This window comes from Choloepus didactylus, chromosome 15, assembly GCF_015220235.1.
Source record: "Choloepus didactylus isolate mChoDid1 chromosome 15, mChoDid1.pri, whole genome shotgun sequence".
In the NCBI taxonomy this organism is placed as follows: Eukaryota; Metazoa; Chordata; class Mammalia; order Pilosa; family Megalonychidae; genus Choloepus; species Choloepus didactylus.
The window spans coordinates 46,254,874-46,271,551 of NC_051321.1; the positions used below are offsets into that span (position 1 = coordinate 46,254,874).

At 36.4% G+C, this 16,678-nt stretch overlaps 1 protein-coding gene across 1 annotated transcript in view; it reads right to left on the bottom strand.

The window, feature by feature from the left end:
* Positions 1–14,939, bottom strand: part of PTEN (phosphatase and tensin homolog) — an 86,680-nt gene extending 71,741 nt beyond the window's left edge. The window contains exons 1-2 of the mRNA XM_037803898.1: positions 14,717–14,939; positions 13,751–14,542 (exon numbers count right to left, since the gene is read on the bottom strand). Coding sequence (XP_037659826.1) covers positions 13,751–14,542; positions 14,717–14,939 — 1,015 coding nt within the window. The remainder of the gene's footprint in view (positions 1–13,750; positions 14,543–14,716) is intronic.
* Positions 14,940–16,678: the final 1,739 nt, after the last annotated feature.

Below are 16,678 nucleotides of genomic sequence, written 5' to 3' on the forward strand. Positions count from 1 at the left end.
ATGAAATAATATATCTACAACTGTTCAAGCCTACATCTGTGAACCTCTGAAAATTTAAGTTGCCCAACTAACTGGTTTTAACGAGAATATCAAACAATTACTTTCTTCCTAGGTCTCTGGATGAATACGATAAGACTGGTTTCCTGTTTCAGAACTGTGCTGCTGTTAAAACACACACACACACACACACACACACACACTCTACCCTACAGTTTTGCTCCCACTAAAGAACATCTAGTCTTGACTGCCAGTAACTAATCAAACAAAATATGGATAGTATGCACATAACAGCTTTCAAAACACTATCAGTTCAATAAAATGCATTTGACATACCTGTTAACAAGATTATATACTTGAACAAAGCTAAATGCTGGCTCAATAATTTTCTACAGCAAAATCATAAAGCATAGGAAAGGTTATAAAAGTGAAAATGTTAATGTTGACAGTTAACCAAGCCAGAATTATATGAAAGTACATAAGACAGTATCTTTAATGCCCTAATCTTTGTATTCGATGTTAGATTTATAAAGCACTCCTGAAATATCATTCTTTCAGGATGTTTTTTATCATTTATTTCACCAGAAGTGATTACCTGAAACACCAGGCTTGGGTTACTCTCTAATTATGCAAAAATACATAAGGCTACAAAAAAGACATTCAAACAGGTTAAGGTGCAGAAGATGCCATGGGATTTATCAGTAATTTGAGAATGAAGGCCCAGGAATATTTAGTGCTATTTCATAATGTTAGCAAACTGCATTCTGAAGATATAATAGATGCCAAGATTTCCATCTATACTGATCTTTCACAGCAATCATGAACTAATTTAACAATACTCAAAACCTACTATATACAAAATACTAAGAAACCTAAGCTCTAAGATAAATGTATCTCTAACAAGTTTTTTTTCTTAGTAATCAAGCCAAAACTACAAAAATTTTAAACACATTCCTAACAATAAAAATTTAACATTAAAGAAGCCTTGTTAATCTCAAACCATTTTAAAAGAGAAAAGTTCCAAATAAGAGTATGCCAGACTGCTTCATTTTATATTTAGCTTTAATATAATAAAATCAAGTCTCTTTACTCCATACTTTGAGAAAATAATATGAACTAGAAATATATGTGGATTCTAAAATATGAATGCCCACATTGGTATTCATTATTTATAATGGTAAGAATCATATTGGTAGGAATCATATTACTAATTTTATTATAACTGCCTTGTTCTATATTATAAAATAAGATTCTTATTCCCACTGAAGATATTTTTAATCGTTATATCAATTGTATAATTGCTTGAGTAGCGAATAATTAGCAAAAAGTAGTAAATCTGAAATTACTACTAAATTACTAGTGAAAAATTTGTACTTGAAAATGCAAAATATACAGCTTTAAAACATACTAACAAATACAAGAATAAGCCTACATTGCTTGGTTTATTTTAGTCAGCTACCAATAAATGCTGCTTACTGAAGGGATACCATTTTAGTATGAATCCAACTGTGTGAATCTAATCACAATGAATCACAATTACAAAGAGAAGTGCAATTACTGATCCTGATTAGCTGCAGAATCTTCATATTCAAAGGATGTACTGAAAAACTTGGAAAACAGTTAACTGAAATGTAAAAAAACTGTTAAAGACAGTGGACTATTTCAACCTGTATATTAACTATTAAAAAAAAAACTTAATACACAAAAATACCAACAATTAGAGGGAAGGGATAGGAATAAAGGCAATGGGAGGTAGCTTTTAACATCTCACACCCTTTAAATACTGTTAAGTAAACAGAATGGATAATAACTTTAAACTTTAAGAATTTTGATAAAAATCTCACCTACATATGTGCTTCACTTAGTAAGAGATACATTATGTATCACATTATCTGTCAATCAAAAAGAGCATCACTCTTTTCAGGGCCCACAATTAGTCCTGAAAAAAATTCTATAAATTCACACTAGTAAAACAATCTACATTCCTCACAGACATTAATTTATAATTTGGCAAGAAGTTTCTTTTGCAAAAAAATTGAGGCACCAGACACAAAGTTGCATTTGAGAATGTAAATTCAAAATTATATCTAACCTTAAATATTATTTCTGATCATATTAACCATTTGCTATGACATAAAAGATCTCAAGAAAAAAATTTCAACATAATAAATAAAACACTCTGGATTAAAATGAATCATATCTTATTAATTAAGCACAACATACAATTTTAAAGACTTCAATGCAATTCGGTAAAAACAATTTCTTGGGGTGAAAATAAAGTAAGTTACAGAAACAACTTCCGTAGTGGCTCAAAATACAACAGCAAAATTTCAAATAAGGAAGCCTATTTACTAGAATACAGAGAAGAAACAATCAAGATGCAGGAAAAGAAAGTAGAGAACCTAAAATACATTTAAATTTTTAAGGAATTCATATTAAATCAGTTCCCTGATTAAGTTCTATAAAAGGAATTCCTATATATCTCAACTTCTTAGAAAAACTATTTTGAAAATGTCAAAATCTTACATAATTTAATAATCTCTAGTTAAAATGATGGTTCCACTTAAATATCCAATCTACTAAAACAAAATGACTAAAAGCCAGGCTATTTTTAATAATATCTTTGTATTTTAGTAGAAAAAATATAAATCCAGCATAACTAGAAAGTTTCATTTTTGCACAACTTAAAATTTGATATTAGTCTTAAAAGTCATAATTAATATCCAAACCAAAGGTGTCAAAACCACTTATATCACTTAACTTTTTCCTACATTTGAGTAACAGATGGCAGGCTTTAGTTCTTGGATACTACACAATAATCACAATCTGCATGATCTTTCCAGTATTAAAGAAGAACCCAAATATTCTTAATAACCAGCACCTTAGTATATTTTACATCATTACACATAATCTTGACCACCCTGGATAGAACCTAGATATGTAAAACTGGATCATACTATACATGTACTAAGTTATTTATCTTATAAAGTTTCCTACAACTTCAGGAAAACCTTTCAGATATTAGATTGCTTCTTGCATTTTCAAAAAACACAGACACTCACAAACAAACAATTTTTGCCTTCAAAAAGTTTTCATTAGCACTCAAGAAAGTATATACCACACCTAAATCAAAATTTCCTTAAGTTTGAGAACTGAAACAATTTCATTTCATTTGGAAAAAATGCTATTCTAAACAAGTAAGTTTGTTTAAAAAGAGGAGAGCTTGTTTCTACCTCAACATTTTTTTCTAATTATATAAACTAATAAATAACTATACATCATTGATAATTGTCATTTAATAAGGTTTAGATTATTCCTCTTTTAGTATCTGACATTTAAAAATAAAATCTGAAATTAACAAATGGAATTTTTTACAACAAAAACTAGTATTGATTATAAAAGCAAATGCACAGCAAACTTTCATCAATTAATATCATCAATTACCTAGGGCAACTATGTAAATACAAACCATATCATTCAAAATATGCTCCAGGGAACAATAACATGACAACCAATACCGTTTCTGAATAAAGAAAGGAAAGCAACAGAGTTGCAACCATTTTAGTATAAAAATTACGTGTAAAATTAATTTATTCAAATTATTTCTACATGACCTTAAGTTTCAATTTAATATAACATTACTACGGTAAAAAAAGGAAATTGATGGATCAAGTCTTTAAATACATGTTATTTTATCTAATTTAAATAGATAAAATATGCTTAAATTTTAAAACATACAATAGCTTTCCCATAAATAAATTAGTGGGGGGGAAGCATCAAGACTCCAACCTTCAGCTATTTTGTGTAACAGATTATAATGCTGTGAATAAAATCATGAAAATATTTTCTAATATCTTGGTCATCTTCAATCTACTATCAGAAAAATCAGAAAATGGCAGCAAAAATATTAACCAAAAACTAGAAACAAGCTTAACGTGTAACTACAGGGAAATAGTAAATATTACTGATGATTTCACCATTTAGAACAATCAAGGCAATTATGAAATGCTATGGAAAATAACTGTGTTAAAAAAAGGAACACATGTTTAAGTTCACTATGATCAACTAGATTTTAAAATATATGCAAATAAACAAAACTGGAAGTTAATACGGAAACTTGAAGTTGTTAGAGAAGTAGGAAAATGGGTGATTTTTTTCTAATTCTTTTTTCCTAATTCATGTGTTCATAAAATAAAATTTCTTAAATACAGTAAGCAAAAGGAGTTTATTCATATACCAAAATCACCATAAGCCCTATTCAATTAAATCACAACAATGAATGACTTTTTTTGTTGTTGTTTTTCTTATATAAATTTGAAGTATCATTTGAATAGCAGCCCTGGTTTTAAAGTATTTATCAGTATCTCTGAGTATCTTCTGTAATTTCAAAAGGAAATGTAATAGCCAAATTTTAAATGTCATAAGAATTTTTAAAATAAGGCTTTTAAAAATTCTGCATGTGCAAAGTGAGAAGCAAGGTAAATTGTAAAACCAAGCAAACAGGAAAAAAAAACCATAGCAAACAATCTATTCCTGGAACACTTTCACAATTATATTTGTCTGCCCTAAAAAAAATAAAAATAAAAATAATTCAGAACCCACCAAAGCACCTTCCTGTCGCTGCACTAATCTAAATCTCCATCCCATTTTTTTTCCCTAAGACCTTCACATTAATGTAAGCTTTTAATTTAGATAAACGGTTTTAATTTAACAGGCTGACACAGCAAATTTAAGGCCTAGAAAAGAATGTAACATGCCATCAGAGAGCTCTTAAGAGCCAGCCTTAGTTTCTTTATCTGAAAAGATTTAAGAAGTTTTTATAACTTGTCAGAAATTTGCCATTTTACATTGGTACTTTTAACTTCACCATACCAGACTATAACAAAAGTAGCTTTAGAATAAATAAGTATAATGTTAAAGAATGCACTGAACAACAACAACAAAAACATACTGGGAGCAAAGTAACTCAAAAGCTCAACAGCTACATATAGTATTAGAAGGAAATAAGCTAAAGATTACTTTTAAAACCAATGGCAATGTAAAGATGAAAAAAAAATTGCTTTAAAATACCACATCCACCCTGTTAGAGCAATTCCATATAACATCCTTCTAAATACTACATACAGTGTATTATACTTACAAATGTAATGACAACATCTTCAGCCTTTTCTAACAGAAGTTCAAAGCAACACTTTCACAATCAGCCAAATAACATGAGCCTTCTACAAATAAACCTTTTTTGCTACTAGGGATACCTTTTGCAGACAAAATTCTTATTACAAAGAATACCTAGCAGCAGTCAGAAAACCTAGATTCTAGGTCTACTTCCATCATTTATTAGCAATTTGACCTTCTTAAATACCACAATCTAAGGGCAAAAGTACTGACTTTTATCAAATACTATACTTACTTATTATGTACCAGACATGTTACACTTCTAAACCAGGGTTTCTCAACCTCAGCAGTATTGGCATTTTGGGCCAGAAAATTCTTTGTTGGGGTGGGGGTGTCCTGTGCATTTCCAGGTATTTAGCAGCACCCCTGGCATCCACCCATGAGGTATGAATAGTGGCCACTCTCCCCATCCCCAGGTCACCACAGTCATAACCACCAAAAATGTCTCCAGACATTCCCAAATTACCAGGGGAAGGAGAGCATCACCCCTGGTTGATAACCAATACCACCATACAAATTAAGGATTTTTACCCCTACGTTTGAGATGTGGAAGCTGAGGTTCACTAACGTTAAGTAGTGTGTGTTCTTATTACATAGCTGATAAGTGGCTAAGCAGGTGTTTAAGCTAGTACTAGCTGACTTCCAAATCTATGTTCCTTCCATTCCACCCATGCTGTCTTTCTAAATTCAATGCCTCACCTATAAATTCAGGGTAATATTTACCATGCCGAGCAATTTAGGGTATGCAAATCAAATTAGATAAAGTATGTTTAAATGCTATTAACAAAAGGAGAATAACATTAAGGATTTCCTTGGGGGGAGATAATATAATACAGTGGTTCTCCAAGTGTGGTCCCAGACCAGCAGCGCCAGCATCACCTGGGAACTTGTCAGAAATAAAAATTCTCAAGCCCCAACCCAGATCTACTAAATCAGAAACTCTGGAGATGAGGCAGGCAATATGTGGTTTAACAAGCCCTCCAACTTATTCTGAGGCCCTCTAAAGTCTGAGAACCACTTGATACAACGTAATAGGAAAAAACACTGCATCAGTTTCCAAAACAAAACAAAACAACCTTGCATCATACTTTGGGTTCAAATTCCACTATCCTTCAACAAACTGAGGAATCAATTCCTAAGCTGCAAAAAATTAGGATAGTAATACTTGTCCTGTTTACCTCATAAGGCTACTTCTTTTCTTCTTTGCAAAATCAAATGAGCTAATGATTAAGAATGCTCTTTGTTAATCAAAAAATAATAAACAAATATAAGCTACTGTCAGAGTATATGCTAGCTAAATCTATTACATTAATTAAAAAGAAAAAAACCCATTCAACTCAAGTCCTTATATCTTTCATAAATAATTATGTCAAGATGTTGAGTGAATTTTACAACACAGCCAAATTAAGCTAGCAAAGCAGTTTTCCTGTTATGGAGGGAAAAACAAAAACAATAACAGAAAAACCCATGCATTCCATTTTATCTCTGACAGACTAAGTAAAGTAATACACAAATACACTTTAAAAAATAAATACCTAAAATCAGGGTTAATAATGTTCCCAAAACTTCATTTTGAAAGTAGAAACAAGTTCCAATTCTATCTAATCTCTAATCAGTTCAGAGTCACTAGAGGACTCAAAAAGAAGAGTTACACTAATTCAAGAAAGAGAATTTTAAATGGAAGAAAAAAAAACCTGAATATATTTCAAAGCCAAGAGTGTAGTTTGCAATTTTGAACATGTATGTATGCTATATTTAAAAATCCTTTTGTGAATATATCTGATTTAAAGAATATCTGATTCAAATCACAAGGCATTTCATAATATCTTAATTACATCCTCTACAAAAGATCAAAAATATTAAAACATTATAAAATTAGGAGAATGCAAATTACTACTAAAGGAGAGAGAATCTTGTGCTTTAATCTGAAAATCTACAAAAATCAAAGGAAATAAAAGTCAAAGTTATTTTGAAGGGCTGTAATAATACTGAATCTGAGTAGTGATAAAAAGCAAAACATTAGGTGCATTTAGAGTTTTAAAAAAGAGAGCGCAAGCTTCAGACAACTCAACGTGGTCAAGAAGATGTCAAAATGCACAGTTCAATTCTCAACCTAAATTTGGACCAAAAATACAGGTAGTTTACCCAAAACCTAACAAAATACATAAAAATCACAGCATCAGCTGGTCATATATAGAATTTGACAGGGTGCCATTCATTCTGCTATGCAAAACAAACAGGCAAAAAGCTCACTGGAAATTAAGTGTTTTACCATTGACGGTACAGTGATACAGTTAGGAGACCACTACAACCAAAGGGGGAAAAATGATCCCTATGCTCATTCAATGGCTTTCACTGGGCAGGTCTCAAGCTTATAGTACCCCTCTCCAAACCTGATAAAAACATATGAAGAAAAAGATCCTTTAGCTCTTTCTTTCCATTTCTAGGGTCTAAAGTTATATTGAGAATTTTATTCAAATGTGAAAAGGAGACTCAATAATAGAGGTTTAACACCAAATTTAAGTTCATACACACACACACACACACACACACACACATACATATATATATTTATATATATATAATATTAATGCATTGCCAGGTTATATTAAGTCTAAATTTTATTGCAATAAGTCTAACTTGATATTCAAAGTTGCATGACTCCCCTGAAAGGCTGAACTTACAGGGAATTATGTTTTTCAATCCTAAGAAACATATCTTAATTGATAAAAGTTTACATAACTCTCATATCCTACATTAAAAGTTTTATTTCATTTGAAGCAGATTACTCTTTGTGAATAAAAATAAATGATATTTAAGTCGCTCCACTTTCAAGTATTAAGTAAAATTTAATATTACAACAAATTTTTATTTTAAAATTCCTACTTTATTATGCCATAATACGTTTTCATCTTATCTTGGTATTTTAAAGCAAATATGTTTTGATTAGCATGATTAACTTTTCATTGGTCAACAGTATAAATGAACAGAGGTTTACATTCTATTTGTGAAGAAACAGCAAAATCACAGACATGTTACACTGAGGCCCTACAGGAATGAGCCTATTTTTTTAAAACACTCATAACTTCAACTAATTAAAATTGTAACATATCCAAAAGTGAGGAAATTCAGTTATAATCACTGCTCTTCCCATAAATGACAATATAAATAATTTCTCACATATGGATAATTTGAAACTGTAATTTTTTAACAGCAGCAGCTACCATTTAAGTATTTACACTGTGCTAGGTACTATGCTAAGTGCTTTACTTATATTATCTCATTTATTCTTCAAGATAATATTTATATGGTAGGTGCCACTATTATCCCCATATTACAGATAAAATAGGCTAAGAAAAAAGTAACGTACTCAAAGTCATCCAGTTACTAAGTGGTAGACCCAGAATTTCAACCCAGGAAGTCTGCCTCCAGAACCCACAATGCGTCTCTAAAATCTGAAATGAAACAAAGTATATACCTTTAAGGTATAGGTAAAACCGATACTCAATATTCAACATAATTTAGAATATATTTCATCATATTTCAAAATTATAAAACAGTTATCAAAGGTATTCTCTAAAGAGATAAGAGTGCATTTTTTAAAAATCATAATGTAGTTTGCTAACTTTATATTTATTTACATATGTAGATATAAAGGATTCGAACACTTATAAATTAGATTCACTGTCCATGTTTGAAGTGATAACTACTGATCATAATTATGTGTGTAACCACTCAAAATATAATACTTAAACAGCTTTCTTTTCCACATTATGTACAAGTCAAGAATATTCTTTTGCTGGCAGGTACAGCCACCAATATCCAACTGTCAATATTCTCAACACTGCCAATAAGTGAACACCTAATATCCCAAAGATGTCCACTTATCTATTAATGTGAACTGTTGGAAATGAAGACAGTCTGCTTGGACTATGCTGAACTAAATTAAAATTTCCCATCCAAAATTAATTCACTCCCTAAATTATGTTTATTCCTCTTACATAATATTTGCCAAAATTATGTTTATTCCTCTTACATAATATTTGCCAACAGCCCTTTTTCATTTTAGTGCAAATTATTTTAAAAGATTCAAATTGCTAATATCCTTTCTGCAATGAATAAAAAAAAATTCAAAAAATCAGGGGAAAACTGAATAGTCAAATCCAACATACTAATTTCACCCTTCCTACAAATTAAAAGTATTTCACATTAGTGAATGCATATATTCAATACTTAAAAAGGGAAGCATTATTCACAGATCAGAACTTTTTTTTGCCACTTAGCAAAGAATGCACGTGGCAGTAACATGACCTATATAAGAGAATTAAGGATATTAGCTTTCTGGACAAATCCTTATCAATTTAGGTTATTTAGTCTAACCTCAACATTATTGATATCTCTGATAGCAACTGCATTAATTTCAAAGCTATCAGATAAAAAACAATTGTAAACAGAATTGAATATATACTGAAAATGTAACTGACCCCAATCTCACAAGTTAACTCAAAAGTCGTAAGTCACTATCCTTAGAAGAAATCCTATCACCTTTTCTTAATGATTTAAGGGCCACAAAATGAATTCTCCAATGCTGAAATTAGTGTAAATCAAGTCTGTCTAACAGAGAGAGAGAAAAAAAGTGAGTAAAAGTGAGTTCTAGGCAATAAAACTTCAGAACTATTTTTTAACCCAATGGTTTCTACAGGGGGGAAAAAAAAGTACCAAATTAATTTCTTATACTATCATGAGTAACATATCTTCTGAAAGCTGTATCTTTATAGTATGGCAGAGGTCTAACATTTCAAGTAGGTGTAAAACTATCAATATGCATATGTACTTTCAAATTTCTCTTTACAAACTCTAATTTCACATACAATATCAATAAAAAATTATTTCCTACATTTTGCCTTACTAGAAAAGTTGAAATAAAAATTTAAAAAATAGAATATGTTTACTGAAAATGAATTATTGTTGAAATTGTGAATTGATTTCTCCAAAATTAATATTCTCCATTAAAAGCCATCTGTGGCTTAAAAATTTTTTTAAAGTATTAAGCTATCAACAAATGAACAAAAAGCAAATGGGGCAAATTTCAAAATGAGAATATCTGAAAATGAGAATTGAAGACTTCTCTACTTACAAAAAGAAAGGAATTTCACCACAATAAGAGATTATGGGAATGATAAATTGTTCCATACAAAAATTAAAATATCACCAGCTACCCTTCCCATGTCGTTAAAATAAAATTCTAATAGTTAATCCACACAAATGCATCTTTCTCTTAATATCTTTCTAAAACTAAGTTTAAAACAAGGCGATTACTTCTCACCATATTTTATTATCTTTAATCTTTCAGCATTTGTTAAGTATTTTATAAGCACTTTAAACCTACATTGGTGACTGTACTATTGCACAAACATTTATAATGGACAGCAATAAAATTCCCTTTTCCTTATATTAACAGTCTTATAAACTATAAATTACTCCCTTCAGATTCACATTACTCTTGAATAAGCTGTATGAGAATAAAGTTTGTAAATTATCATATAGCAATTAGGTGACCTAGTCAAACTGTCAAGAAACAAATACAACTTTAACAGATACTAAACAATATAAAATATTAACTATTCAGAATTTTTTTAAAACACCTCACAACATTGTAATTTCAATAAAAACCTATCTTAGAAGAAAAAAACTTCAAAACATAGATAACTTCAATAGGAATTACAAACATTCCCTGTTAGTATTTTATTAAACACAAACCTAATGAACAAAAATACAGAAGCCTAAATTTTCATGTAATCTCAAGACACTACATTTGTCATAGTCCTACATTCAATAGTATTTCCCAGAATAACATTAAGAATAAATCAACAAATTTTTTTAGAATAATTCAATTTTGCACAAATATTTAAAAACTGAATTATGGTCCTCAATTTTCCTCTGATTATGAGAAATCACTTCATTTCTATCTTTATCAGATAAAAATACTCCAATCACTATCTTCATAAAGGAATCAAACTTTTAACAGGCTGACTGCTGAAACTGATACTACAACCTGATAGAAACAGTCTTCAATAGCCATTTTAACTCCCACCCCATACCACTCCCCAACCAAAGTTCTCTGGAATAACAAAATTATTGGGAGTGCAACTGTCAAAAAAGCAAGCCCTTCACTTGACTTTTTCCTTAGTGACTCTTTTCATTATCAACATTTGGCTCAATAAAACCACAACTCTAGAAATTAAGTGTTATTAGTCATTTGAGGCAATATTTGATACTGCTTTCTATGCATACCATAACTAAAAGTACATTTTAGAGAGAGTTTTAAGTCACATAAATTTCATGTGCAGAGGTCCACATACTCTGAAATCAAAGGAGAAATTGCCAATCACCTCACTGTTCACATGTAAGGACCTGGGAGAGTAACTGTAAAATCTTTTAAAGTAAAAGTACCATAAACGTACCCTGAATCCTGAAAGAAATCTAAGACGCTACCAGTGCATTTAAAAAATTCTGTTGAATGGGGAGGTTTTTTTCTTTAAAGTTAAATACATATATAACAAATTCTTCCTATATATGTAGGTGATTATTATTAGTTCACACAAATAGCAGACTGTTCTTTAAGTAAGTCAGAAATCAGAAGCGCTGTTCCATAATTAATTATCCTTTGGTCAGGCAAATCAAGTTCAGCCTTAGTAAAGTTTTCCAATTAATATACCCTCTAAAATTTCCAAATAATCTTTTTTACAAATTATTTTTAACTTAACAGAAAACTATACTAGATTGTATGTTATAAAGCTACTTCCTTGCTAAGATTTATCTTCATTTCAAAATAAAAATTTGGGCAAAATTAGCTATGCACATTAATGTGAAGCTTACATATAATGCAAAGGAATAAACCTCTTCAGATAAATAAAACTTTCTTCAACAACAAAAAAATTTTCCCCACCATTTTTAGGCCATATAGACACCTTAGTATCACTCTACCTTTAAACAAAATGCTTACTAAGAAATAATTTTTATTAAGAATAGTCTATTAACACTTAAGCAATTACATAATTTTAACTATATATTGTCCACTGCTACAATGTACATCACCAAATTTTTGGTGTTTATAATAGAAGCCCTGATAGAGCTAAAATGCCACCCCAGGCCAATACTTAATTCTGCTTTCACAAACTTTACACATAGGCCTATTCTCAATTTCTGTGGAAAAAGTAATACTTTGCCTTCTGCAAAAAAAAAAAAAAAAAAAAAAGTAGGACTCTATCCCCATCCTTGATCAAAACCAGTTTGTTTTACCCAAAACTGCAAAGGTTATTGCCTTTTGATAACCACTATCTTTTGAAGTACAAAGGCCTAACTTTTAGACAACCAAAACTATACACGGTTAAAATTCTTGGTTTCTGTCTTATTCAACAAGCTGACTCAGTAAATTTAGTGCAGTGTGTGAAAAAAAAATTTAACATTTACCTACAATTTTATACTCTCCCCAGAGTTACTGGATATTAGATGGTTGTGTAATACTTGACATTCTACACAAGTCAGAGTAAAATTAACGGATACCCATACAAGTCAGAGAATCTGAAACCTAAACAAAGTGAGTAGCAATTCTTGCATCACAATAATGCTTAAGTTTCAAGTGAGAACTGAAGTTTAATCTCTACAATCACCATGTGCTATGCACACAATACCCTTGAACCTACGTGACATTATCATCTGGGATCAAAAACCACTCAATCTCCATTCTATTACATATGACCTGAACATAAAATGCTACTGAATTGCAAATCTCACACCCTATCCTACATCACCCCATCAGGAAAGAAAAAGGCAAATTCAACAAAGATCTATTAAGGACGCCTTATAAGGTATAGTATGGCAGTATTGATTTCAAACTACAAACTTCTAAATGCAGTTCAAAGTTGTAATTAACTCAGTTTAAACATACAAACCTACCTTTGCCCTCAAATGAGCACCATATATGCAGAAAATGATTCTGCTTCTAAAGTTATGCAAATCAGCCCACAACTCACATTTTATAAGAATCTATCAATGCAACCCAGGAAACTAAAAACAATCAGTGCAGATTCTGATGCAATATGCATACGTGCAACACTAATTTTCATTTGAATCTGATCTATATCCTTGATCTACGGCCTAAGCCAAGATTTAATCGAAATATTCTCAACTCCAAGTGTCTACGTTTTTGTTCATTTAGTAAACCGGATTAACGAGTCAAGTTGAGCCTTAGTAAAGTTTTCCAATTAATACACCCTAATCTAATCTAATCCACTAAGTGTTCTGTATTCTCTATCAACGGACAATAACCCCTAAAAGAGAACACAGAGAATGGCTAAGAAACCAATCGGTATCTTGACACTTGCAACCAGGCAAGAGTTCCGTCTAGCCGAACACACCCTACGTTGAGTACATTCAAGAGACACAAAATACATGATCTAGAAACGAGGGTTAAATGTTATAGCCACTCAAGCTATGGAAATTATTCGCATCCGTCTACTCCCACGTTACGAGAGTGACAGAAAGGCAAAATAGCAGCAGCCGCAGAAATGGATACAGGTCAAGTCTAAGTCGAATCCATCCTCTTGATATCTCCTTTTGTTTCTGCTAACGATCTCTTTGATGATGGCTGTCATGTCTGGGAGCCTGTGGCTGAAGAAAAAGGAAGAGAGAGATGGCAGAAGCTGCTGGTGGCGGGGCTTCTTCTGCAGGATGGAAATAGCTCTGGACTTGGCGGTAGCTGATGCCCCTCGCTCTGCTGCCGCTTGGCTCTGGACCGCAGCCGGGTAATGGCTGCTGCGGCGGCTGCTGGATGGTTGCAGCGACTGGGCCTGCTTCTCCTCAGAAGACAGAGGCCTGGCAGCGGCGGCAGCGGAATGGGGAGAAGACAAATAATCCTCGGAACGGCTGCCTCCTCCGGCGGCCTCCGGAGCCCGGGCCAGGGGGGGTGCGGCGGCGGCGGAGGGAAGGTTTAAAACCGGCCCGGGTCCCTGGATGTGCCGCCGCCGCCGCCGCCGTGTTGGAGGCAGTAGTAGGGGAGAGACCAACTCTCCGACGTTTCCAGCCCTGGAAATGGTGACAGGCGACTCCGACCCCCTCCCGGGAGCTGCAGCCGCCGCAGCCGCCGCGGCCGCCGCCGCCGCTTCTCCCCCCCGCTCCAGGAGCGGGAGGTGCCGCCGCCGCGCCTCAGCCGGCTCCCTCCCGAGCCCACGGCTTCCACCTTCCCCTTCAGGAGAAACCGAGGAAGAGGCTGCACAGTTAGAAAAGGCGACGAAGAAGAGGCGAGAAACGTCGCCGCTCCCGCCACCGCCGGCCGGCCGGCTCTCCGAGGGCGCTGCCCCCACAGCTGCTCACAGGCGCTGAGACGGGCTCTGGGCCGCGGCCGCCGCCGTCTCTCATCTCCCTCGCCTGAGCCCGGCCTCGCCTCACAGCGGCTCAACTCTCAAACTTCCATCATGGCTGCAGCTTCCGAGAGGAGAGAACTGAGCGCAGCCGCGTCTCGGCTCCCCAACGTGTATCCTACCGCAGTGCACAAAGAGTCCCGCCACATCACCGCCCGCCGGCGTGCCCGCCCCCTCCGCCGCCGCCGCGCTGAGAGCCTGAGCGCCTGGGGAGGCCGGGAGTCTGCAGGAGGAAGACGAGTTTGCGCCGGGGGAGGGCAGTGCAGGGCAGAGGCGGTGGAGTGGACCGAGCGGTGGCTCCCGGTGCGAGCGCAGAGCCCCTAGCCTGTAGGCGCTATTGAGCATGCCCAGTGTGACTCCCGGGGACCTGCTTGGGCTTGTACCGCGGCTCCCGCCTGTAGCTGCTCATGCCGCCGCTCCTGCTGCAACGCTGGGCGGGGGAAAGGAGCAAAGGCTCGGTTTCTGCCCAGAAACCCAGCAGAAGGCAGGGTAGGCCGTTGCGGGGGAGACAGGAGATGAAAGCTGACGGGGGTTCGCTGAGCAGTGTCAGTCTGAGGTTACCTGGGTACAGGTGGAAGGGCCAGGTGACCACGCGGGTCAGTGTGTAGGAAAACGCAGGGACTGTCCCTGCAACGAGGACACCCCTCCCCCTGCTTCCGCCCCCAGATTTCCATGGTACTGCCTTCTTTCTCACTCTCCTTTTGCCTCGTTATCGGGTCACAATCGTTCGCCAGGATTTGACTGCAGCAGCCTTTGCCTGAAGATCCCACCCCTACACCTCTCCCCTTCCCCCCACTCCGTGTCCCCCAAGGTGCCAGTCTTAGCACAAAGAACAACCCCCTATTGTGTTTTCAGTGTGTATCTCTTCATCCGTCTCGCTTTTACCGCCCCACCTCCCGCTTCCCCTGCAACTCGGCTCATTTGCCCAAAAAATGCAAGCTCCTAGCGGAGCTCAGTATGAGCCCATCACCCCACCCCCTGAATTTCCAGGTAGCAAAGAAGGTGGACAGAAAGAGGATCCCCATGGATAGGATGCACCCCGCAGGCCCTCCACTGGCCCCAGCAGAGAGGAGAATGCTTCCCTTCGGGGTTACAGGTTGGTTCACCGCGATGTACCCAAGCTCTGGCCTTTTGAGTCTATGTCGCCCCGCCTCTTTAGGGTCGTAGCAAAAACCCGGCAGTGTGGATTGGCCTAGGACCTGGTTCTGCGTTCCCGCAGCGGAGCTGTGCACGCTCAAGGCCCAGGTTGTGTGGCTGGGATGAGAAATACAGGACGGTAGGAAGCTGCAGCCCCTGTCAGTGGGCGGGGCCGAGGAGACCTAGGAGCGTTCAAAAGGGGGAGGATGGATACAAGGGCCACAGTCGGAACTACTTTCAGGAGGAGGTCACGTGTGTTCCTAGTTGGGGAACTTTCCAAATTCTCATTCCCCTATGATAGCTCCTGAGGTAAGTGCTTCGCAGCCTTCCGCCGGGGTGCTGCGGCCTCGTGCAGGCAGGAAGACCCCAGACCCTCCTGGCTGGCGGTGGCGGCGGGAAAACATTCTCAGAGGAGCCTCCTGCCGGAACGCTGTCGGGGCTGGCGCCTGGGGGAGCTGGTTACAGAAGCACCCACTTCTAAGCACGTGCCCCCCGCTCCTCCTCCGGGGTGGCCTTCGCCACCGAATCCTGTAGACCCTCGGGCGAGAGTTACCAGCCGGCCCCACCCCTCGCCTGCTACCGGCAGAGCGAAGATCTGAGGCTCCTTGCTCTGGATGGCTCACGCTGTACATTCATATACATGGGGAAAAGGGCCGGGTCCTGGGGGTCTGGAGCATTCCCTTCGCCGGTTACTCCAGCCCTTAGGGCGAACCGGTCTGGCTGTGGGCGCGCCGGCCAAAAGGGTAGCTCTTGCAGCAGCTCACTGCTTGGTCCGCCGATGTTAAAACAAAATTTCCAGTCACTACCTTGGAGCTGCTGAGCGCGCCCCACCTACTGTAGACTCAGGCAAGTGACTTATCTGGTCGTAGTCTATGGCGGTCAGCCCAGAACAAACCTGCCAAGTCTGTTTGCAGCCCCGATTGATAGACCTATCCCTTTATGAGAGT